The sequence below is a fragment of the Salvelinus fontinalis genome, chromosome 4, assembly GCF_029448725.1.
Source record: "Salvelinus fontinalis isolate EN_2023a chromosome 4, ASM2944872v1, whole genome shotgun sequence".
Lineage (NCBI taxonomy): Eukaryota > Metazoa > Chordata > Actinopteri > Salmoniformes > Salmonidae > Salvelinus > Salvelinus fontinalis.
In genome coordinates, this window is record NC_074668.1 from 83,915,249 (window position 1) to 83,940,055 (window position 24,807).

At 42.8% G+C, this 24,807-nt stretch overlaps 1 protein-coding gene across 1 annotated transcript in view; it reads right to left on the reverse strand.

Annotated features, from left to right (window-relative positions):
- coro2ba (coronin, actin binding protein, 2Ba) overlaps positions 1–24,003 on the reverse strand; it is a 77,962-nt gene extending 53,959 nt beyond the window's left edge. Inside the window, exon 1 of the mRNA XM_055921707.1 lies at positions 23,847–24,003. Within this exon, the coding sequence (XP_055777682.1) occupies positions 23,847–23,861 (15 nt within the window). The 5' untranslated portion in view covers positions 23,862–24,003. The remainder of the gene's footprint in view (positions 1–23,846) is intronic.
- Positions 24,004–24,807: the final 804 nt, after the last annotated feature.

Consider the following 24,807-nt stretch of genomic DNA (forward strand, 5'->3'; position numbering starts at 1 on the left):
ACACTGAGATCAATGTTTCATACAGACAGCAGACCAAGACAACCTCTATGGTGTAGACACACTGAGATCACTGTTTCATACAGACAGCAGACCAAGACAACCTCTATGATGTAGACACACTGAGATCCCTGTTTCATACAGACAGCAGACCAAGACAACCTCTATGATGTAGACACACTGAGATCCCTGTTTCATACAGACAGCAGACCAAGACAACCTCTATGATGTAGACACACTGAGATCCCTGTTTCATACAGACAGCAGACCAAGACAACCTCTATGATGTAGACACACTGAGATCCCTGTTTCATACAGACAGCAGACCAAGACAACCTCTATGATGTAGACACACTGAGGTCACTGTTTCATACAGACAGCAGACCAGGACAACCTCTATGGTGTAGACACACTGAGATCACTGTTTCATACAGACAGCAGACCAAGACAACCTCTATGATGTAGACACACTGAGGTCACTGTTTCATACAGACAGCAGACCAGGACAACCTCTATGGTGTAGACACACTGAGATCACTGTTTCATACAGACAGCAGACCAAGACAACCTCTATGGTGTAGACACACTGAGGTCACTGTTTCATACAGACAGCAGACCAAGACAACCTCTATGGTGTAGACACACTGAGATCCCTGTTTCATACAGACAGCAGACCAAGACAACCTCTATGGTGTAGACACACTGAGGTCACTGTTTCATACAGACAGCAGACCAAGACAACCTCTATGGTGTAGACACACTGAGGTCACTGTTTCATACAGACAGCAGACCAAGACAACCTCTATGGTGTAGACACACTGAGATCCCTGTTTCATACAGACAGCAGACCAAGACAACCTCTATGATGTAGACACACTGAGATCAATGTTTCATACAGACAGCAGACCAAGACAACCTCTATGGTGTAGACACACTGAGATCCCTGTTTCATACAGACAGCAGACCAAGACAACCTCTATGATGTAGACACACTGAGATCAATGTTTCATACAGACAGCAGACCAAGACAACCTCTATGGTGTAGACACACTGAGATCCCTGTTTCATACAGACAGCAGACCAAGACAACCTCTGTGATGTAGACACACTGAGATCACTGTTTCATACAGACAGCAGACCAGGACAACCTCTATGGTGTGGACACACTGAGATCACTGTTTCATACAGACAGCAGACCAAGACAACCTCTATGGTGTGGACACACTGAGATCACTGTTTCATACAGACAGCAGACCAAGACAACCTCTATGGTGTGGACACACTGAGATCACTGTTTCATACAGACAGCAGACCAGGACAACCTCTATGATGTAGACACACTGAGATCACTGTTTCATACAGACAGCAGACCAGGACAACCTCTATGGTGTGGACACACTGAGATCACTGTTTCATACAGACAGCAGACCAAGACAACCTCTATGGTGTAGACACACTGAGATCACTGTTTCATACAGACAGCAGACCAAGACAACCTCTATGGTGTAGACACACTGAGATCACTGTTTCATACAGACAGCAGACCAAGACAACCTCTATGGTGTAGACACACTGAGATCACTGTTTCATACAGACAGCAGACCAAGGCAACCTCTATGGTGTAGACACACTGAGATCACTGTTTCATACAGACAGCAGACCAAGGCAACCTCTATGGTGTGGACACACTGAGATCACTGTTTCATACAGACAGCAGACCAAGACAACCTCTATGGTGTAGACACACTGAGATCACTGTTTCATACAGACAGCAGACCAAGACAACCTCTATGGTGTGGACACACTGAGATCACTGTTTCATACAGACAGCAGACCAAGACAACCTCTATGGTGTAGACACACTGAGATCACTGTTTCAAACAGACAGCAGACCAAGACAACCTCTATGGTGTGGACACACTGAGATCACTGTTTCATACAGACAGCAGACCAAGACAACCTCTTTGGTGTAGACACACTGAGATCACTGTTTCATACAGACAGCAGACCAAGACAACCTCTATGGTGTGGACACACTGAGATCACTGTTTCATACAGACAGCAGACCAAGACAACCTCTATGGTGTAGACACACTGAGATCACTGTTTCATACAGACAGCAGACCAAGACAACCTCTATGGTGTAGACACACTGAGATCACTGTTTCATACAGACAGCAGACCAAGACAACCTCTATGGTGTGGACACACTGAGATCACTGTTTCATACAGACAGCAGACCAAGACAACCTCTATGGTGTAGACACACTGAGATCACTGTTTCATACAGACAGCAGACCAAGACAACCTCTATGGTGTAGACACACTGAGATCACTGTTTCATACAGACAGCAGACCAAGACAACCTCTATGGTGTGGACACACTGAGATCACTGTTTCATACAGACAGCAGACCAAGACAACCTCTATGGTGTAGACACACTGAGATCACTGTTTCATACAGACAGCAGACCAAGACAACCTCTATGGTGTAGACACACTGAGATCACTGTTTCATACAGACAGCAGACCAAGACAACCTCTTTGGTGTAGACACACTGAGATCACTGTTTCATACAGACAGCAGACCAAGACAACCTCTATGGTGTGGACACACTGAGATCACTGTTTCATACAGACAGCAGACCAAGACAACCTCTATGGTGTAGACACACTGAGATCACTGTTTCATACAGACAGCAGACCAAGACAACCTCTATGGTGTAGACACACTGAGATCACTGTTTCATACAGACAGCAGACCAAGACAACCTCTATGGTGTGGACACACTGAGATCACTGTTTCATACAGACAGCAGACCAAGACAACCTCTATGGTGTAGACACACTGAGATCACTGTTTCATACAGACAGCAGACCAAGACAACCTCTATGGTGTAGACACACTGAGATCACTGTTTCATACAGACAGCAGACCAAGACAACCTCTATGGTGTGGACACACTGAGATCACTGTTTCATACAGACAGCAGACCAAGACAACCTCTATGGTGTAGACACACTGAGATCACTGTTTCATACAGACAGCAGACCAAGACAACCTCTATGGTGTAGACACACTGAGATCACTGTTTCATACAGACAGCAGACCAAGACAACCTCTATGGTGTAGACACACTGAGATCACTGTTTCATACAGACAGCAGACCAAGACAACCTCTATGGTGTGGACACACTGAGATCACTGTTTCATACAGACAGCAGACCAAGACAACCTCTATGGTGTAGACACACTGAGATCACTGTTTCATACAGACAGCAGACCAAGACAACCTCTATGATGTAGACACACTGAGATCACTGTTTCATACAGACAGCAGACCAAGACAACCTCTATGGCGTAGACACACTGAGATCACTGTTTCATACAGACAGCAGACCAAGACAACCTCTATGGTGTAGACACACTGAGATCCCTGTTTCATACAGACAGCAGACCAAGACAACCTCTATGGTGTAGACACACTGAGATCACTGTTTCATACAGACAGCAGACCAAGACAACCTCTATGGTGTGGACACACTGAGATCACTGTTTCATACAGACAGCAGACCAAGACAACCTCTATGGTGTAGACACACTGAGATCACTGTTTCATACAGACAGCAGACCAAGACAACCTCTATGGTGTAGACACACTGAGATCACTGTTTCATACAGACAGCAGACCAAGACAACCTCTATGGTGTGGACACACTGAGATCACTGTTTCATACAGACAGCAGACCAAGACAACCTCTATGGTGTAGACACACTGAGATCACTGTTTCATACAGACAGCAGACCAAGACAACCTCTATGGTGTAGACACACTGAGATCACTGTTTCATACAGACAGCAGACCAAGACAACCTCTATGGTGTGGACACACTGAGATCACTGTTTCATACAGACAGCAGACCAAGACAACCTCTATGGTGTAGACACACTGAGATCACTGTTTCATACAGACAGCAGACCAAGACAACCTCTATGGTGTAGACACACTGAGATCACTGTTTCATACAGACAGCAGACCAAGACAACCTCTATGGTGTAGACACACTGAGATCACTGTTTCATACAGACAGCAGACCAAGACAACCTCTATGGTGTGGACACACTGAGATCACTGTTTCATACAGACAGCAGACCAAGACAACCTCTATGGTGTAGACACACTGAGATCACTGTTTCATACAGACAGCAGACCAAGACAACCTCTATGATGTAGACACACTGAGATCACTGTTTCATACAGACAGCAGACCAAGACAACCTCTATGGCGTAGACACACTGAGATCACTGTTTCATACAGACAGCAGACCAAGACAACCTCTATGGTGTAGACACACTGAGATCCCTGTTTCATACAGACAGCAGACCAAGACAACCTCTATGGTGTAGACACACTGAGATCACTGTTTCATACAGACAGCAGACCAAGACAACCTCTATGGTGTGGACACACTGAGATCACTGTTTCATACAGACAGCAGACCAAGACAACCTCTATGGTGTAGACACACTGAGATCACTGTTTCATACAGACAGCAGACCAAGACAACCTCTATGGTGTAGACACACTGAGATCACTGTTTCATACAGACAGCAGACCAAGACAACCTCTATGGTGTAGACACACTGAGATCACTGTTTCATACAGACAGCAGACCAAGGCAACCTCTATGGTGTGGACACACTGAGATCACTGTTTCATACAGACAGCAGACCAAGACAACCTCTATGGTGTAGACACACTGAGATCACTGTTTCATACAGACAGCAGACCAAGACAGAGATGTTAATATATGCAACATGATAGAATAGATTAAAGTGAGATAAAGGTTCAATCAAATGAATAAAGATGTGATGTATGGAAACAAAACGTCTACAAAGTAAAAATGTTCCTATTGAGGTTTTCTATTAAGATTCATCTCAAGTGAATCTACAATATGTACCTACATTGGTTTTAAAAGCCCAGTATGTTCACTCTACCACAGAACATAGCAAACAGACTGTTGAACAAAGTGCTATTGATATTGTGTAGCAGCAGAGACAGTCTACTGCTATATTTACTCTGTAGTGAAGAAGAATCCCGAGCTGAGGCAGACCCCTAGTGCTCCTCTGGATGGCTGGGAGGTGTGGGCGGTAGCATTGCCCTTCCTGGCTGTGCTCGGTGAGGTAGACCCCTAGTGCTCCTCTGGAAGGCTGGGAGGTGTGGGCGGTAGCATTGCCCTTCCTGGCTGTGCTGGGTGAGGTAGACCCCTAGTGCTCCTCTGGATGGCTGGGAGGTGTGGGCGGTAGCATTGCCCTTCCTGGCTGTGCTCGGTGAGGTAGACCCCTAGTGCTCCTCTGGATGGCTGGGAGGTGTGGGCGGTAGCATTGCCCTTCCTGACTGTGCTCGGTGAGGTAGACCCCTAGTGCTCCTCTGGATGGCTGGGAGGTGTGGGCGGTAGCATTGCCCTTCCTGGCTGTGCTCGGTGAGGTAGACCCCTAGTGCTCCTCTGGATGGCTGGGAGGTGTGGGCGGTAGCATTGCCCTTCCTGACTGTGCTCGGTGAGGTAGACCCCTAGTGCTCTTCTGGAAGGCTGGGAGGTGTGGGCGGTAGCATTGCCCTTCCTGACTGTGCTCGGTGCAGTCCACCCACTCCCCACACAGGGATCTGAAGCACACACTCATCTCCATCCCATTCACTGAGGACTCTCTTACTCTAGACGCCCTCCAGTTACACAATGCAACGTGATACTACACAACACTATTATACACACAGCCAGACATTTTATAGGCTGTATCTTCAAAACTGTAAATAATATGTAACACAATCTAAAACCAGCAAACCTCAGAGTACAACACAACCCTACAATTAACCCAACAACCTGGCATAACACTATTCAATTCCCAGCTCCACCCAACACAACCCCAGGACAGCACAGCCCTGTCAGCCCCGCTGCATCACAACACGGCGAGGCATAACACTGCTTAACTCAATTCCATGTTGCTTAGCACCAGCTGCTGTTCCAGTGAGAAACCCGCCCACTCCAATGCACGCTGCCCGGCGTGGTTCTCATGTAGGACACACGGCTGTATGAGGCAACTATGACTCTGAACTGGTTACAAGGCTACATTATGACTTACAAACAGATTACTAACGGTTAACTCATTACTCAATGAGGGGATTGAGTATTTTATTAGCTGTCATTGAAATGAAGTGTTATTAAATTCATGGCACTTTTGGTATTGTCCGCATGTAGCTCGTTTTTGGTCACAGGTCCAGGAATGGTTGAAGAATTGCAACATTTGCGTAGAACTAACGCTACAGATAGCAATACTGGGGGATTTGAAAAGCCATAGTCAATCAATCAATAATAAAATAATTATTTTAGCAAAAATGTTTATGTTTAATTTACAATCCGTGGAAGCTATGAGAATAGGAAGATTCAAATCTTTTGTGAAGCATCACAGCACAGTTGAAAAATATATGGCAAATAAAAATCCGAAATGGATGATGTTGGAAGATAGATGGGAAAGGTTGAGTGGAGCTGAAGAGTGGGACTAATAACAAGATAAACAATGTAGGGCATACGGGATCTGTGAAATGTGTATAGGTGCAGAGCTATTGTGAAATAGCACAGTTACAAGTGGAAATCAAACTGGATGGACAACAGAAATAGAGGAAGGACTAAGAACAAACAAGAGAGAACTATTATAAAGTAGACTGTGTCTGTAAAATGTGTATAAGATGTATAAATTGAAGGTAAAAACAGAAATGTTTATCAGTTTACTCCAATTGGGGGATCGGTGGTAGGGTTTGCGGGGAATAATAATAAAGGTATACTCTTTAAAAAAGTATGTATGTCTATGTAGGTATGTGTATGTATATATGTGTATATGTATGCATACGTGAATGGATATATATATTTACCCCAAAAAATATGGGGGATTGGAAATGATGCAGACAATTACATTGGAAGCAACATTCTTTCCGCAATATTAAGCTGATCCACCCCCCCCCCCCCCCCCAAAAAGAAAAAAATTCATGGCACTTACTCAACCCTAAACCCCTCCCTCCTCACACACACACACACACACTCACACACACACACACACACACACACACACACACACACACACACACACACACACACACACACACACACACACACACACACACACACACACACACACACACACACACACACACACACACACACACACACACACACACACACACACACACACACACACTATATGAGACACCAATGATTTCAACAGGTCAGGATAATGTAAGGCCCAGATCCGTCTTCCTCCATCATCTCTCTGTGTTTCATCCTCAACAACTGTTTCTAATGACATTGTGTTTAAAGCCCCCAGGTGACTAAGCCTTGCTTCCTCTCTATAGGACCACGGGTCTGTCTTCCTACTCTGTCAGTAATAGATGACTGTCTTCCTACTCTGTCAGTAATACATGACTGTCTTCCTACTCTGTCAGTAATACATGACTGTCTTCCTACTCTGTCAGTAATACATGACTGTCTATATACTCTGTCAGTAAAATATGACTGTCTTCCTACTCTGTTAGTAATATATGACTGTCTTCCTACTCTGTCAGTAATACATGACTGTCTTCCTACTCTGTCAGTAATATATGACTGTCTTCCTACTCTGTCAGTAATACATGACTGTCTTCCTACGCTGTCAGTAATACATGACTGTCTATATACTCTGTCAGTAAAATATGACTGTCTTCCTACTCTGTTAGTAATATATGACTGTCTTCCTACTCTGTCAGTAATACATGACTGTCTTCCTACTCTGTCAGTAATACATGTCTGTCTTTATTCTTCTGCTGTGACCCAAGGAACTTTTCAGATGCATTGCTCATCAAATATATCTCGGACTGGGAATAATTGGGAATAGCGTTTTCCCAGCAGATTCCGATCAGGTGGAAACAGATGACATATGCTTCCTGGTCTACCTCTATGATCTGCGCCCGTAAAGAAAGCCGGATCAATCATGGGAGATGTGTTTAACAGAACTGGTCCTCTCTGGTGGTGACACATTCCCATTGATGCCTCAAAACCAATGCTATTGTTAAATACTCTACATGTCTTACACACTGTAACTCTGAGTCAGTCATAAGGCTCTGCTAATCTTTACCTCACAGTCAGGAGTCAGATACAGCTCATGTTCCCCAGGTGGCTTAAATGCAGTTTTTGTTGTAATATGTCATGATATTTTGACCATTGAAGTATTACATTCTAATTCACCAAATATATTGGAAAAAGTAAATATAATGTTTGATTAATTTAGCATAAAGCACACAAACATGTTTGGCCCCAAAACCAACCCCCTAATTATGTCCCAATGCAATGACATGATTATGATCAATAGGTCTATGTGGGTAATAGTATGATATTATGCAATCACAATAAAGCCCAGCCTGTTCCATTGTGGCAGGAGCTTCTCACACAAAGTTATAGATTACTGCCCCAGTCATGATGACCATTATAGCTTTAAGGCTCCCCTGGGGACAGGGTCAAAGAGAGGGATCAAGAAGAAGAAGTGTGTGTGTCGGTGTGTGTGTGTGTGTGTGTGTGAGTGGGTGTGTGGAACAGTAAATTAAGTAACACATGGGAGGGGTGAGAGAGAAAAGGAAAACACAAGAGAACAGTGATAGAGACAGAGAGAGAGAGAGACAAAGTGAAAAGTGAGAGAGAGAGACAGAGAGAGACATACAGAGACAGAGACAGAGAGAGACAGACAGAGACAGACAGAGACAGACAGAGACAGAGAAAGACAGAGAAGGACAGAGAGAGCCAGAGAGAGACAGACAGAGACAGACAGAGACAGACAGATACAGACAGAGAGAGCCAGAGAGAGAGACAGAGAGAGACAGAGACAAAGAGAGACACAGAGAGAGAGAGAGGCAGATGCAGAGACAGATAGGGGGTCTTTGGAGATAGAGTGTAGGAAAGAGTCCCCCCAGCTGCTGTTCATCCCCCTTGTCTCAATGCTCTCATCCACCAGTGTCCTACTGATACAAACAGGAAGTACATCCTGTGACCTGATAGCTGGAAGACACAGGAACACACACGCACACATGAACAGATGGACACACGCACACACGGACGGACACAGGGACAGACCGACACACGCACACATGGACAGACATACGGACAGACATATGGACAGAGTGACAGACAGAGACACACCTCACCACAGGAACACGGAGTCTGGAATCTCAGCTGGAGGGGAAATGGCACAATCATAAAACGGCCACTTTCTCCTTCGTCCCTTTTTCCACATGAGGGTATTTATAAATGACATGGTCCCCGGATCTTTCTTCCTGTAGGGTCCCCATGGGCACTCCGAAAAGGACTACGGTCTTTAGAATAGGGAGTGGAATGGTTCCCATTGTGTTACCAGAATGTACTTTTGTCCATCCTTCTGTAGAAGTCATATTTTAGGACAATGAATTATATGTAAACAAAGTTCTTAGAGGAATGGAGAATCACACACTCACACAAACACTTTCCCTGACTTTTCACACAGGCACAATACTGTATCTCTGTCTTCCTCTGTCTCACACACATAAACACACACACTCACGCACATACACACAGAGAGTGCTGTGAGGCAACGCTCAGACAGGCAATGAGCTCATCAGATCTGAACGTCTTCTCAGAATTAATGCACTTCTCGTGACCTCCTCTCTATTCCTCTCTCTCTTTATCCATCCTCCCCCGTCTCTCTCTTTCTCTCTCTCTCTCTCTGTCTCTCTGTCTCTCTGTCTCTCTCTCTCTCAATTTCAATTCAATTCAATTCAAGGGGCTTTATTGGCATGGGAAACATGTGTTAACATTGCCAAAGCAAGTGAGGTAGACAACATACAAAAGTCAAATAAACAATAAAAATGAACAGCAAACATTACACACACAGAAGTTCCAAAACAATAAAGACACTACAAATGTCACACTATATATATGCAGTGTTGCAACAACGTACAAATGGCCAAAGCACACAAGTTAAAATAAACAAACATAGATATGGGCTGTATTTACAATGGTGTTTGTTCTTCACTGGTTGCCCTTTTCTGGTGGCAACAGGTCACAAATCTTGCTGCTGTGATGGCACACTGTGGAATTTCACCCAGTAGATATGGGAGTTTATCAAAATTGGATCTGTCTCTCTCTCTCTCTGTCTCTCTCTCTATATATATATCTCTCTCAAGTTAAATTACTTACATTGTCAAAGTATACATACTTGGTGGGACCAACAGCAATAACAATAGTAATAGTGGAAATGTGATTACCATTAACAGCAACTACAACAACAATATTAATGAGAATAATAATACATTAAAACAACAGTAGTAGACCAGTCTCAACATGACCGAGAAGCCACATGACATGGTATGAAAGCCAAAACAAAACTAAATGGGGAATATTATTGACATTACATTGCACTTTTCACTGGCTGTCCCTCAGGTTGTGGCAGGAGGACACATATGTTGCTGCCAAAACTGCACATTTTGGCTTTTCACTCAATAAATATTAGATTTTAGATTAATCTTTTATAGTTTAGAATTCTTAGTATTGAATTATAATTTTGTGAAATAAATATTCTCAAGACGTGCTGCACTGTTCTGAGCCAATTGCAATTTTCCTAAGTCCTTTTTTGAGGCACCTGACCACACGACTGAACAGTAGTCAAGATGCAACAAACCTAGAGCCTGTAGGACCTGCCTTGTTGATAGTGTTGTTAAGAAGGCAGAGCATCGCTATATTATAGACAGACTTCTCCCCATCTTAGCTACTACTGCATCAATATGTTTTGACCATGACAGTTTACAATCCAGTGTTACTCCAAGCAGTTTAGTCATCTCAACTTGCTCAATTTCCACATTATTTATTACAAGACTTAGTTGAGGTTTAGGGTTTAGTGAGTGTTTTGTTCCAAATACAATGCTTTTAGTTTTAGAAATATTTAGGGCTAACTTATTCTTTGCCACCCGCTCTGAAACTAACTGCAGCTCTTTGTTGACTGTTGCTGTCATTTCAGTCGCTGTAGTAGCTGACGTGTATAGTGTTGAGTCGTCCGCATACATAGAAACTCTGGCTTTACTCAAAGTTAGTGGCATGTCGTTAGTAAAAATTGAAAGAAGCAAGGGGCCTAAACAGCTACCCTGGGGAATTCCTGATTCTAACTGGATTATATTTGATAGGCTTCCATTAAAGAACACCCTCTGTGTTCTGTTAGACAAGTAACTCTTTATCCACATTAAAGCAGGGAATGTAAAGCCATAACACATACATTTTTCCTGCAGCAGACTATGATCAATAATGTCAAAAGCTGCACTGAAGTCTAACAAGACAGCCTCCACAATCATTTTATCATCAATTTCTCTCAGCCAATCATCAGTAATTTGTGTAAGTGCTGTGCTTGTTGACTGTCCTTCCCTATAAGCGTGCTGAAGTTATGTTGTCAATTTGTTTACTGTAAAATAGCATTGTATCTGGTCAAACACAATTTTTTCCAGAAGTGATTGGTCGGCTATTTGAGGCAATAAAGGGGGCTTTACTATTCTTGGGTAGAGGAATGACTTTAGCTTCCCTCCAGGCCTGAGGGCACATGCTCTCTAGTAGGCTTAAATTTAAGATATGGCAAATAGGAGTGGCAACATCATCTGCGATTATCCCCAGTAATTTTCCATCTAGATTGTCAGACCCTGGTGGCTTGTCATTGTTGATAGACAACAATAATTGTTTATAGCCAGACTGTGCTCACTGAGTCTGTACCTAGTCAGTGGTTTGCTCAGTTCTCTATCAGTCACAGTGGTCAGATAGTCTGTCACCATGTACTGTCTGTTTAGAGCCAAATAGCATTGAAGTAAACTTTGATTTTTAGTGGTTTCTTTCCAATAGGTGATATATTTTACTTTTTGCTTTGTGATGATTTGGTTGGGCCAGATTTTCTGAGTGCTGTCCTGAGGCTCTATGGGGTTGGTTTAGGTTAGTGAACTGATCCTCAGAACCAGTTGGCTGAGGGGCACTTCTCTTGTTTCATCTCTTGACATTGTAGAGCTGTGTGATGGAAGGTTTTGGGGTCAGTTGTTTTTAGATGGTTGTAACATTTGATGGCTCTTTTTTCTATTTGAATGTGGTGGGGGTATTGGCCCAATTCTGCTCTACATGTGTTATTTGGAGTTTTTCCTTGCACCTTGCAATAATGTCTTGCAAAACTCTGCATGCAGTATTTCGACTGGATGTTTGTCCCATTTGATGAGTTCATTATTAGAGAGTGGACCCCATACTTCGCTGCCATATAGAGCAACTGGTTCTATAACTGATTGGACATTTTTGAGCCAGATTCTAATTGGAATTTCAATCTTAATGTTCCTTTCAATGGCATAGAATGCTCTCCTTGCTTTGTCTCTCAGCTCATTCACAGCCCTGTGAAAGCTACCTGTGTTGCTGATATTTAGTCCCAGATACAGTACATGCCATATTGAATTAAATGCTTTCTTGAAATCTACAAAACACGAGTATATTGTGCCCTTGTTTTGGTTTACTTGTTTGTCAATTAGAGTGTGGAGGGTGTAAATGTGGTCTGTTGTTCAAAAAAAAGAAAGTGAAATCCAATCTGGCTTCTGCGTTGTGTTCATCAAGGAAATGATGTAGTCTGCTATTTATGATACGGCAGAGAATTTTCCCCAAGTTGCTGTTAACAAAAATTCCTCTGTATTTATTTGGGTCAAATTTGTCTCCATTTTTATAGATTGGTGTGATCAATCCTTGGTTCCAAATATCAGGGAAAATACCTGCAGTGAGGATAATGTTGAAGAGTTTGAGTATAGCCAATTTGAATTTGTGGTGTGTATATTTGATCATTTCATTTAAAATACCATCAGCACCACAGGCCTTTTTGGGATGGAGTCGGCATAGTTTTTCCAATAATTCTTCTTCTGTATTTGGGGTAGCCACAGGATTCTGATAGTCTTTGACTGCTGATTCAAGGATTTGTAATTTTTCTTGTATATCTTCTTGTTCTGGGTTTTTTGTTATATTGCTGTAGAGGTTTGAAAAGGGATTTCTCCACATATCCCCTTTTTGGATACCCTCTCTCTCTCTCTCTCTCTCTCTCTCTCTCTCTCTCTCTCTCTCTCTCTCTCTCTCTCTCTCTCTCTCTCTCTCTCTATCATTGTCTTGGCTCTACCATTGTCTTGGCTCTACCATCGTCTTGGCTCTACCATCGTCTTGGCTCTACCATCGTCTTGGCTCTATCATCGTCTTGGCTCTATCATTGTCTTGGCTCTATCATCGTCTTGGCTCTACCATTGTCTTGGCTCTATCATTGTCTTGGCTCTATCATTGTCTTGGCTCTACCATTGTCTTGGCTCTACCATTGTCTTGGATCTATCATTGTCTTGGCTCTATCATTGTCTTGGCTCTACCATTGTCTTGGCTCTATCATTGTCTTGGCTCTATCATCGTCTTGGCTCTACCATTGTCTTGGCTCTATCATCGTCTTGGCTCTATCATCGGCTTGGCTCTATCATTGTCTTGGCTCTGTCATTATCTTGGCTCTATCATCGTCTTGGCTCTATCATCGTCTTGGCTCTATCATTATCTTGGCTCTATCATCGTCTTGGCTCTATCATTGTCTTGGCTCTATCATCGGCTTGGCTCTATCATTGTCTTGGCTCTATCATTGTCTTGGCTCTGTCATTATCTTGGCTCTATCATCGTCTTGGCTCTATCATCGTCTTGGCTCTATCATCGTCTTGGCTCTATCATCGTCTTGGCTCTACCATCGTCTTGGCTCTACCATCGTCTTGGCTCTACCACTCAGCAGGTTATCAGAGAACGGTGGCCTACAGTTGCTTGGCTGGCCCATTTGAAGCTCCAGTATAGTGTGTCTGCCTTGCCACCAGTGGGTGTATCACACATTAAACTTGACTATTAGCCCAAAGCATGAATCATACTCAATTAAGATTTATTATGTGGCTGACGAGGCCTTAGCAAGGGTGGGAATATATTCTGCTTCATTTATTTGGACAAATTTGCCCAGTAAATCCTGCTACTGGTATGAAAATATATCATTCTGTCAGAGTATTGGGATGTCCAGATGAGCACATATTTGATTATGCCATAAGATTCCATTGGAGAGACAAAACACAACTTCCAGTTGAAGCTATGTCATAAACAGCCTGCAGCTGTCAGACTCTATGTCAGGTGTGCTCCCTCTCTGACCTCTAGGTCACCAGGCTGCTCGTTATGGCGCACACCTGTGACCATCGTTACGTGCAACAGCGCATTATGACACTCACCTGGACTCCTTCACCTCCTTGACTACCTGCCCTATATATGTCACTTATACATGTCACTCCCTTTGGTTCCTTCCCCAGTCGTCATTGTTTCTGTTTCTGTTTCTTGTCTGAGCGTTGTTTGTGTTTCTTGTTATGTTTCGTTTATTCATGAAATGTATTCACTCCCTGAACTTGCTTCCCGACTCTCAGCGTTACACACGTTACACTCTAACCACATGGGTGCTTTAGACCAGAGTATCATGTGACAATCCCATAATTGGGATGCTTGCAGAAGCTGAATTGTAAACACAAGCTACGTAAACATGAGAATTGAACGCCACTCAGGGTTAAAGGCTGACTGTAACGGCTGTTTTCTTCATTAGAAAAGGCACAAGTATGTGTGTGAATGTTCCCTGAATCATTTCTGTATTTCTGTATTTCTGTATGTGTATGTGTGTGTGTGTGTGTGTGTGTGTGTGTGTGTGTGTGTGTGTGTGTGTGTGTGTGTGTGTGTGTGTGTGTGTGTGTGTGTGTGTGTGTGTCCAGAAGTCATTAGGGACACAGAGAATCAGTGATCACTACGCTGACTCCCTTGAGTGTTGGTTCGGTGGGTTGTATAGATGTCTAACTGAACAATAGAGCTCTCCAAATCTGGGACTGACCCCCCAGCTAGCTTTCCCTCCCTCCCTCCCTCCCTCCCTCCCTCCCTCCCTCCCTCCAAATCCTGGCACACAGCTGTGTCTGTGGTATCCAACCAAAAACAAGTATAGCGTTTTAGCTTTCTCTGAGAATCCCAGCAGTTGGAGGAACAGGGTATTCAACATCAACACACAAGAGGTCTGTATCACTTCTAGCGCTTGCCTTTCGGGTTGCCTAGTGTGCCACTGCACATTTCAACACTTTGTTTATTTGAATACATCTCTCCAGCTTGGATTCTGCTTTGAATTTCAAACGGCACTCAAGCCCCCCAAGCCACAGTCTCCACAAGTTGGCAGTGGGACTGAATGACCTCAACCTTCTGGAAGGGTCAGTTTCCTGCGCTGAGCGGTCCCATGGCGGCCATTACGTGTGTTCCCCAGAGCCCTCAGAGATTCCAAGCCAAGCAGGAACTCACGCAGGGTAACTCTGGGCAACGATTGATGGAGAAGCTAGCATCTATCCCCGTGGTTGGAGGGCATCTCAGTGGGTGATTGAGAAGCAGAACACTACAGATACTGTAGAGTTGATTCTTCTTTCAACTTTCAACTGTGAGACGGGAGCAGCTGCCAGCTGCAGGGTTTTCCTTGAGAACTAACATCAAGTTGAATGTGCTCATTAGTGAAAATGTTGAGGATTCACTCACACAGACATGAACACACAGACATGAACACACAGACATGAACACACAGACATGAACACACAGACATGAACACACAGGCATGAACACACAGACATGAACACACAGACATGAACACACAGACATGAACACACAGACATGAACATACAGACATGAAAACACAGATATGAACACATGGCAAGTAGCCTAGTAGTTAGAGTGTTGGACTAGTAACCAAAAGGTTGCAAGATCGAATCCCTGAGCTGACCAGGTAAAAATCTGTCATTCTGCCCCTGAACAAGGCAGTTAACCCACTGTTCTGAGGCTGTCATTGAAAATAAGAATTTGTTCTTAACTGACTTGCCTAGTTAAATAAAGGTAAAAAAACAGACATGAACATACAATGTTTGCACAGATGAACAAACATACACACAGACACGTTTGCTTACGTTCAAAGGCCATCCGCTACACACACCTGTACCTACATACATTTACTCTTTCATCCTTCACTTTGCTACCGATCCCACCCACCCACCCACCCACCCACCCACACACACACACACACACACACACACACACACACACACACACACACACACACACACACACACACACACACACACAGAGAGAGAGAGCAGGTTAGAACTCAGTCCCCCACCATTAAAGTTGATATCACCCTAAGTCTTTGGTGGCAAATGTTTTACGGAACCAAAAAATAATACATTAAATTATTTTTTAAATGTTTAAGGATTTTTCTTTATGCCATTTCTCGAAAAATATACACTGATACTGTTAAGTACACCAGAATATGTTAGAGGCTTATTTCAACGTTACACATTGCCTGTGTAATGCCCCAACATCTGTAACCAGTGTGGCTGTTTAACCATGTTCTTCGTGCCAGTGTGTCTATCTAGACTGTCCCCAGGTGTGACTGTTTGTAACTCCACATGTAGAGGAGGGTTTGGCTCATTGTTTGTAACTTCAGTGTCGTCCGGGTTTGGCTGGGGGAGGCCGGGGGAGGTCAGGGGAGGCCGGGGGAGGCTGGGGGAGGTCGGGGGAGGTCAGGGGAGGTCAGGGGAGGCCGGGGGAGGTCGGGGGAGGTCGGGGGAGGCCGTCATTGTTCTTAACTGACTTGTCTAGTTAAATAAAGGTTAAATAAATAAAGTGATGACTGTCTCTGTCAAAGCAATGCAACAGGATATCCTGTCCTCTCTATCCTGAGTGGCCACCTGACACAACAACTCTATGGGATGTCTATGGTAAGACTTGAATGTCTGCTTATAAATTCTGTGTAGACATGATCACATAGTTCGTTAAAGAGAACTACATACATGTAGTGGACCTGATGGTCTGATTGATGAACTGTATTACAGGTCTAGATGATAAACTGTATTACAGGTCTAGATGATAAACTGTATTACAGGTCTGATTGATAAACTGTATTACAGGTCTAGATGATAAACTGTATTACAGGTCTGATTGATAAACTGTATTACAGGTCTAGATGATAAACTGTATTACAGGTCTGATTGATAAACTGTATTACAGGTCTAGATGATAAACTGTATTACAGGTCTGATTGATAAACTGTATTACAGGTCTGATTGATAAACTGTATTACAGGTCTAGATGATAAACTGTATTACAGGTCTAGATTGATAAACTGTATTACAGGTCTGGTTGATAAACTGTATTACAGGTCTGATTGATAAACTGTATTACAGGTCTGATTGATAAACTGTATTACAGGTCTGATTGATAAACTGTATTACAGGACTGATTGATAAACTGTATTACAGGTCTGGTTGATAAACTGTATTACAGGTCTGATTGATAAACTGTATTACAGGTCTGATTGATAAACTGTATTACAGGTCTGATTGATAAACTGTATTACAGGTCTAGATGATAAACTGTATTACAGGTCTGATTGATAAACTGTATTACAGGTCTAGATGATAAACTGTATTACAGGTCTGATTGATAAACTGTATTACAGGTCTAGATTGATAAACTGTATTACAGGTCTAGATTGATAAACTGTATTACAGGTCTGGTTGATAAACTGTATTACAGGTCTGATTGATAAACTGTATTACAGGTCTGATTGATAAACTGTATTACAGGTCTGATTGATAAACTGTATTACAGGTCTAGATGATAAACTGTATTACAGGTCTGATTGATAAACTGTATTACAGGTCTGATTGATAAACTGTATTACAGGTCTGATTGATAAACTGTATTACAGGTCTGATTGATAAACTGTATTACAGGTCTGATTGATAAACTGTATTACAGGTCTGATTGATAAACTGTATTACAGGTCTGATTGATAAACTGTATTACAGGTCTGATTGATAAACTGTATTACAAGTCTGATTGATAAACTGTATTACAGGTCTGATTGATAAACTGTATTACAGGTCTGATTGATAAACTGTATTACAGGACTGATTGATAAACTGTATTACAGGTCTGGGATGATAAACTGTATTACAGGTCTGATTGATAAACTGTATTACAGGTCTGGTTGATAAACTGTATTACAGGTCTGATTGATAAACTGTATTACAGGTCTAGATGATAAACTGTATTACAGGTCTAGATTGATAAACTGTATTACAGGTCTGATTGATAAACTGTATTACAGGTCTAGATGATAAACTGTATTACAGGTCTAGATTGATAAACTGTATTACAGGACTGATTGATAAACTGTATTACAGGTCTAGATGATAAACTGTATTACAGGTCTGATTGATAAACTGTATTACAGGTCTGGTTGATAAACTGTATTACAGGTCTAGATTGATAAACTGTATTACAAGTCTGATTGATAAACTGTATTACAGGTCTAGATGATAAACTGTATTACAGGTCTGATTCATAAACTGTATTATAGGTCTGATTGATAAACTGTATTACAGGTCTGATTGATAAACTGTATTACAGGTCTAGATTGATAAACTGTATTACAGGTCTGATTGATAAACTGTATTACAAGTCTGATTGATAAACTGTATTACAGGTCTGATTGATAAACTGTATTACAAGTCTGATTGATAAACTGTATTACAGGTCTAGATGATAAACTGTATTACAGGTCTGATTCATAAACTGTATTATAGGTCTGATTGATAAACTGTATTACAGGTCTGATTGATAAACTGTATTACAGGTCTGATTGATAAACTGTATTACAGGTCTGGTTGATAAACTGTATTACAGGTCTGATTGATAAACTGTATTACAGGTCTGATTGATAAACTGTATTACAGGTCTGATTGATAAACTGTATTACAGGTCTAGATGATAAACTGTATTACAGGTCTGATTGATAAACTGTATTACAGGTCTGATTGATAAACTGTATTACAGGTCTAGATGATAAACTGTATTACAAGTCTGATTGATAAACTGTATTACAGGTCTAGATTGATAAACTGTATTACAGGTCTAGATGATAAACTGTATTACAAGTCTGATTGATAAACTGTATTACAGGTCTGATTGATAAACTGTATTACAGGTCTGATTGATAAACTGTATTACAGGTCTGATTGATAAACTGTATTATAGGTCTGATTGATAAACTGTATTACAGGTCTGGTTGATAAACTGTATTACAGGTCTGATTGATAAACTGTATTATAGGTCTGATTGATAAACTGTATTACAGGTCTGGTTGATAAACTGTATTACAGGTCTGATTGACTGTATTACAGGTCTGATTGATAAACTGTATTACAGGTCTGATTGATAAACTGTATTACAGGTCTGATTGATAAACTGTATTACAGGTCTGATTGATAAACTGTATTACAGGTCTCGATTGATAAACTGTAATACAGGTCTGATTGATAAACTGTATTACAAGTCTAGATTGATAAACTGTATTACAGGTCTGATTGATAAACTGTATTACAGGTCTAGATGATAAACTGTATTACAAGTCTGATTGATAAACTGTATTACAGGTCTAGATTGATAAACTGTATTACAGGTCTAGATGATAAACTGTATTACAAGTCTGATTGATAAACTGTATTACAGGTATGATTGATAAACTGTATTACAGGTCTGATTGATAAACTGTATTACAGGTCTGATTGATAAACTGTATTATAGGTCTGATTGATAAACTGTATTATAGGTCTGATTGATAAACTGTATTACAGGTCTGGTTGATAAACTGTATTACAGGTCTGATTGATAAACTGTATTATAGGTCTGATTGATAAACTGTATTACAGGTCTGGTTGATAAACTGTATTACAGGTCTGATTGACTGTATTACAGGTCTGATTGATAAACTGTATTACAGGTCTGATTGATAAACTGTATTACAGGTCTGATTGATAAACTGTATTACAGGTCTGATTGATAAACTGTATTACAGGTCTAGATTGATAAACTGTAATACAGGTCTGATTGATAAACTGTATTACAGGTCAAGATTGATAAACTGTATTACAGGTCTGATTGATAAACTGTATTACAGGTCTAGATGATAAACTGTATTACAGGTCTAGATGATAAACTGTATTACAGGTCTGATTGATAAACTGTATTACAGGTCTGATTGATAAACTGTATTAAAGGTCTGGATGATAAACTGTATTACAGGTCTGTGTGTGTGTGTGTGTGTGTGTGTGTGTGTGTGTGTGTGTGTGTGTGTGTGTGTGTGTGTGTGTGTGTGTGTGTGTGTGTGTGTGTGTGTGTGTGTGTGTTTGTGTGTGTGTGTGTGTGTGTGTAGGACTAGCAAGACTTCATGGCTACCGCTACCCTTCACACCCTCACTCTGCCTGATGTGCACTTATCACTGTCCCTGGGCACCCAGGCTGTTTAGCCCAGTCAGGAGATAACACTCCCCTGGATCCCCAAGGTCACACACACACACACACACCCCTCCACAATGTGACTGTCACTGGGCAGAACCACAGAGACACACCCCATCCTCCCCATTCCTCCCCTCAGACTTCCTCCCTCCCTCCCTCCTTTCTCCACTGTCTTCCTCTCCTCAGACTTCCTTCCTCCCTCTTTTCTCCACTGTCTTCCTCCCCTCAGACTTCCTCCCTCCCTCCCTCCTTTCTCCACTGTCTTCCTCCCCTCAGACTTCCTCCCTCCCTCCCTCCTTTCTCCACTGTCTTCCTCTCCTCAGACTTCCTTCCTCCCTCCTTTCTCCACTGTCTTCTTCCCCTCACACTTCCTCCCTCCCTCGCTCCTTTCTCCACTGTCTTCCACCTACTCTCCCTTTCTTCATCTCCCTCCTCCTCTCATTCTCTGACAGGGACTACCCACAATCCCTCCTGTAAGTGTGTGACTCTCACCAGAACCCCTTCTCAGACTCTAGGCTACACAAATGACTTTTCACATTTCACTGTGAACAACCACCCACACTGAATAAATTCACTGGAATATGGCATCATTATCTGGGTCTAGGGATGATGCTAGTGCTTCTCTACAATGGAATCCTGACACAAAACCTTCAAGTGGTGTGTATGTGTTGTCCAGAGTCTAGGTGATCTATTTTGGCCCAGGTTTTAATTCCCTGCATGGGAGTTGGCCTGCTAATTTTACTGTAACGTCTCCCTCTCCCTCTCCCTCTCCCTCTCCCTCTCCCTCTCCCTCTCCCTCTCTCTCTCTCTCTCTCTCTCTCTCTCTCTCTCTCTCTCTCTCTCTCTCTCTCTCTCTCTCTCTCTCTCTCTCTCTCTCTCTCTCTCTCTCTCTCTCTCTCTCTCTCTCTCTCTCTGTCTGCTCCTTAATTGATTAAGATGCTCAAACCTGCTGATGACTCTAAGCTTTACTCTCAGCCACCGACCAGCAACACACATCCAACAAACAACTTGACTGACTGTCAAACAAACACTCACCCACCCAGACACTCCCGCATATGGATACACACACACACACACACACACACACACACACACACACACACACACACACACACACACACACACACACACACACACACACACACACACACACACACACACACTGATGTTTACACTTAGAGAAACACACTGATGTTTACACTTAGAGAAACACACTGATGTTTACACTTAGAGAAACACACTGATGTTTACACTTAGGGAAATACACTGATGTTTCCACATAGGGAAATACACTGATGTTTACACTTAGGGAAATACACTGATGTTTACACTTAGAGAAACACACTGATGTTTACACTTAGAGAAACACACTGATGTTTACACTTAGAGAAACACACTGATGTTTACACTTAGAGAAACACACTGATGTTTACACTTAGAGAAACACACTGATGTTTACACTTAGGGAAATACACTGATGTTTCCACATAGGGAAATACACTGATGTTTACACTTAGAGAAACACACTGATGTTTACACTTAGAGAAACACACTGATGTTTACACTTAGAGAAACACACTGATGTTTACACTTAGGGAAATACACTGATGTTTCCACATAGGGAAATACACTGACGTTTACACTTAGAGAAACACACTGATGTCTACACACAGGGAAATACATTGATGTTTCCACATAGGGAAATACACTGATGTTTACACTGATGTTTACACTTAGAGAAACACACTGATGTTTCCACTTAGAGAAACACACTGATGTTTACACACAGGGAAACACACTGACATTTACACATGATGACAGTGTGTGCTTTCTACAGCCACATGCATGTGGGAGACAGACTGAGTGTATCTCTGTCCCAAACCCTGAGAGACTGGCAAGTCCCTGAAAGTTCACTCAGTTCACCTTTTGACACGTGATAATATTTCCTACCGAGTGACCATTTGACTGGCAGATAAAAAGCCCAACCTCAGCACCAGCCTGGACAGTCCTTGATTAAGGCTTCCAATCACATGGTTGAACCTCTCTGATTCAGAGGTGTTGGGTTAAATGCAGAAGACACATTCAAGCTGAATGCATCCAGCTGTACCACTGACTAGCTATCCCCCTTTCCCTTTCCCATTCTTTCAAGTTTCACACACAGAATCCTCCAGGCTCTGACCTACCTGGCAACTACCAGAGTTTCAGCATCCAGTACAAACACAGCCTCCAACAGGTCCTCTAACTTTTCTTCTTTCTACAATACTGAACACTAACTGGATCTACAATACTGAACCTCACAGAACTCTAACTAGATCTACAATACTGAACCTCACAGAACTCTAACTAGATCTACAATACTGAACCTCACAGAACTCTAACTAGATCTACAATACTGAACCTCACAGAACTCTAACTAGATCTACAATACTGAACCTCACAGAACTCTAACTAGATCTACAATACTGAACCTCACAGAACTCTAACTAGATCTACAATACTGAACCTCACAGAACTCTAACTAGATCTACAATACTGAACCTCACAGAACTCTAACTAGATCTACAATACTGAACCTCACAGAACACTAACTAGATCTACAATACTGAACCTCACAGAACACTAACTAGATCTACAATACTGAACCTCACAGAACACTAACTAGATCTACAATACTGAACCTCACAGAACACTAACTAGATCTACAATACTGAACCTCACAGAACACTAACTAGATCTACAATACTGAACCTCAGAGAACACTAACTAGATCTACAATACTGAACCTCACAGAACACTAACTAGATCTACAATACTGAACCTCACAGAACTCTAACTAGATCTACAATACTGAACCTCACAGAACACTAACTAGATCTACATTACTGAACCTCACAGAACTCTAACTGGATCTAGAACCACCAGCTAAATTCAAACCCTGCTGTATCTTGCTACAGCCCAAGTTTCAACCGCCTAGTCAACTCACACCAGATCCCCATCCTCTCATGAGTGTGTAGTACAATACTGTATGATATAAACTGTCAGCTAAAGTCAAAGCTGTGTCTCCCTGTTCTGACCTGCAACTGTGGTACTGACTTTCACCCCCAGTAGACACACGCAAGCTCTTCCACCTGCTCCTCTAGCTGTACAGCAGGGCTGATGTCCGTAGTACAATACTACACCATGAGAAGCTATCCCAGGTAGAGCTAAACTGAAACCCTCTGCCCCAGTCCTGCCTGGTAACAGGACTGCTAGTGTGAAATACATGTACGGTACAAGACAACAAAAACTATTGCAACCCAAGTAGTGCTGAGCCCCAAACCAGCAGTGTCCTGTCTCGATCCCCCCCACATTTCTCCTCCTTCAAGGGTTTGTCCTCTTACCTTTGTGACAGTCATGCAGAGGCAGTGGGCGAGGAGCGGGCCGGTGTCCACTTAAACCAAAGCTGTAATACGCCGCAGGAGTGAGAGAGAGGAGATCTCTGCTGAGCACGCACACAGAGAGAGAGAGAGAGAGAGAGAGAGGAGAGCTCTGCTGAGCACGCACAGAGAGAGAGAGAGCTCTGCTGAGCACGCACAGAGAGAGAGAGAGAGAGAGAGAGAGAGAGAGAGAGAGAGAGAGAGAGAGAGAGAGAGAGAGAGAGAGAGAGAGAGAGAGAGAGAGAGAGAGAGAGAGAGAGAGAGAGAGAGAGAGGAGGGGGAAAAGCTGGGTTACTGTGTGTCTCCCGCTAAGTGGTGGTCCTGCTGTTGCCACTGCTGCTGTTGCCCAGTGCTGCTGTTGCCGAGTGCTGCAGTGAAGTAACAGGAGGGAGGCAGCGTTTGGTTACTACATCAGGAAAACGCTCTGCTCTGCTCCGTTCAGTTCCCCTCCCTCTCCCCCTCCTGTCCCTCCTCGCAGCCCTCCTACACACCCACACTGGCTGCACTCCCCTCTCTCTCTCCCTCATCCTGTTCTTTTTCTGCCAATCTGATTACAGACTAGCTAATGAAGCTTATTGATGTGCAGAGGGATGGAGGGATTGGTGTTGCCTGGGACAGGAGAAGGCTGCAGTGGAAGAGAGAGAGAGGGAGGCAGAGCCCAAAGAGCTGTGTGCTGTGTCGCAGTCTACTGCCCGGGCTGTGAGTGCCAAAAGGCTGCACGTCAGCTAGTGCGTGTGTGGGGAAGAGAGTGTGAGATAGGGAGTGATGGAAAGAGAGATGGAGGGAGTGATGGAGAGAGAGGAGAGACGAGTGATGGATATAAAAGAGAGAGGGAGTGATGGAGAGAAGAGAGAGAGGGAGTGATGGAGAGAGAGATGGAGGGAGTGATGGAGAGAGAGAAGAGAGAGGGAGTGATGGAGAGAGA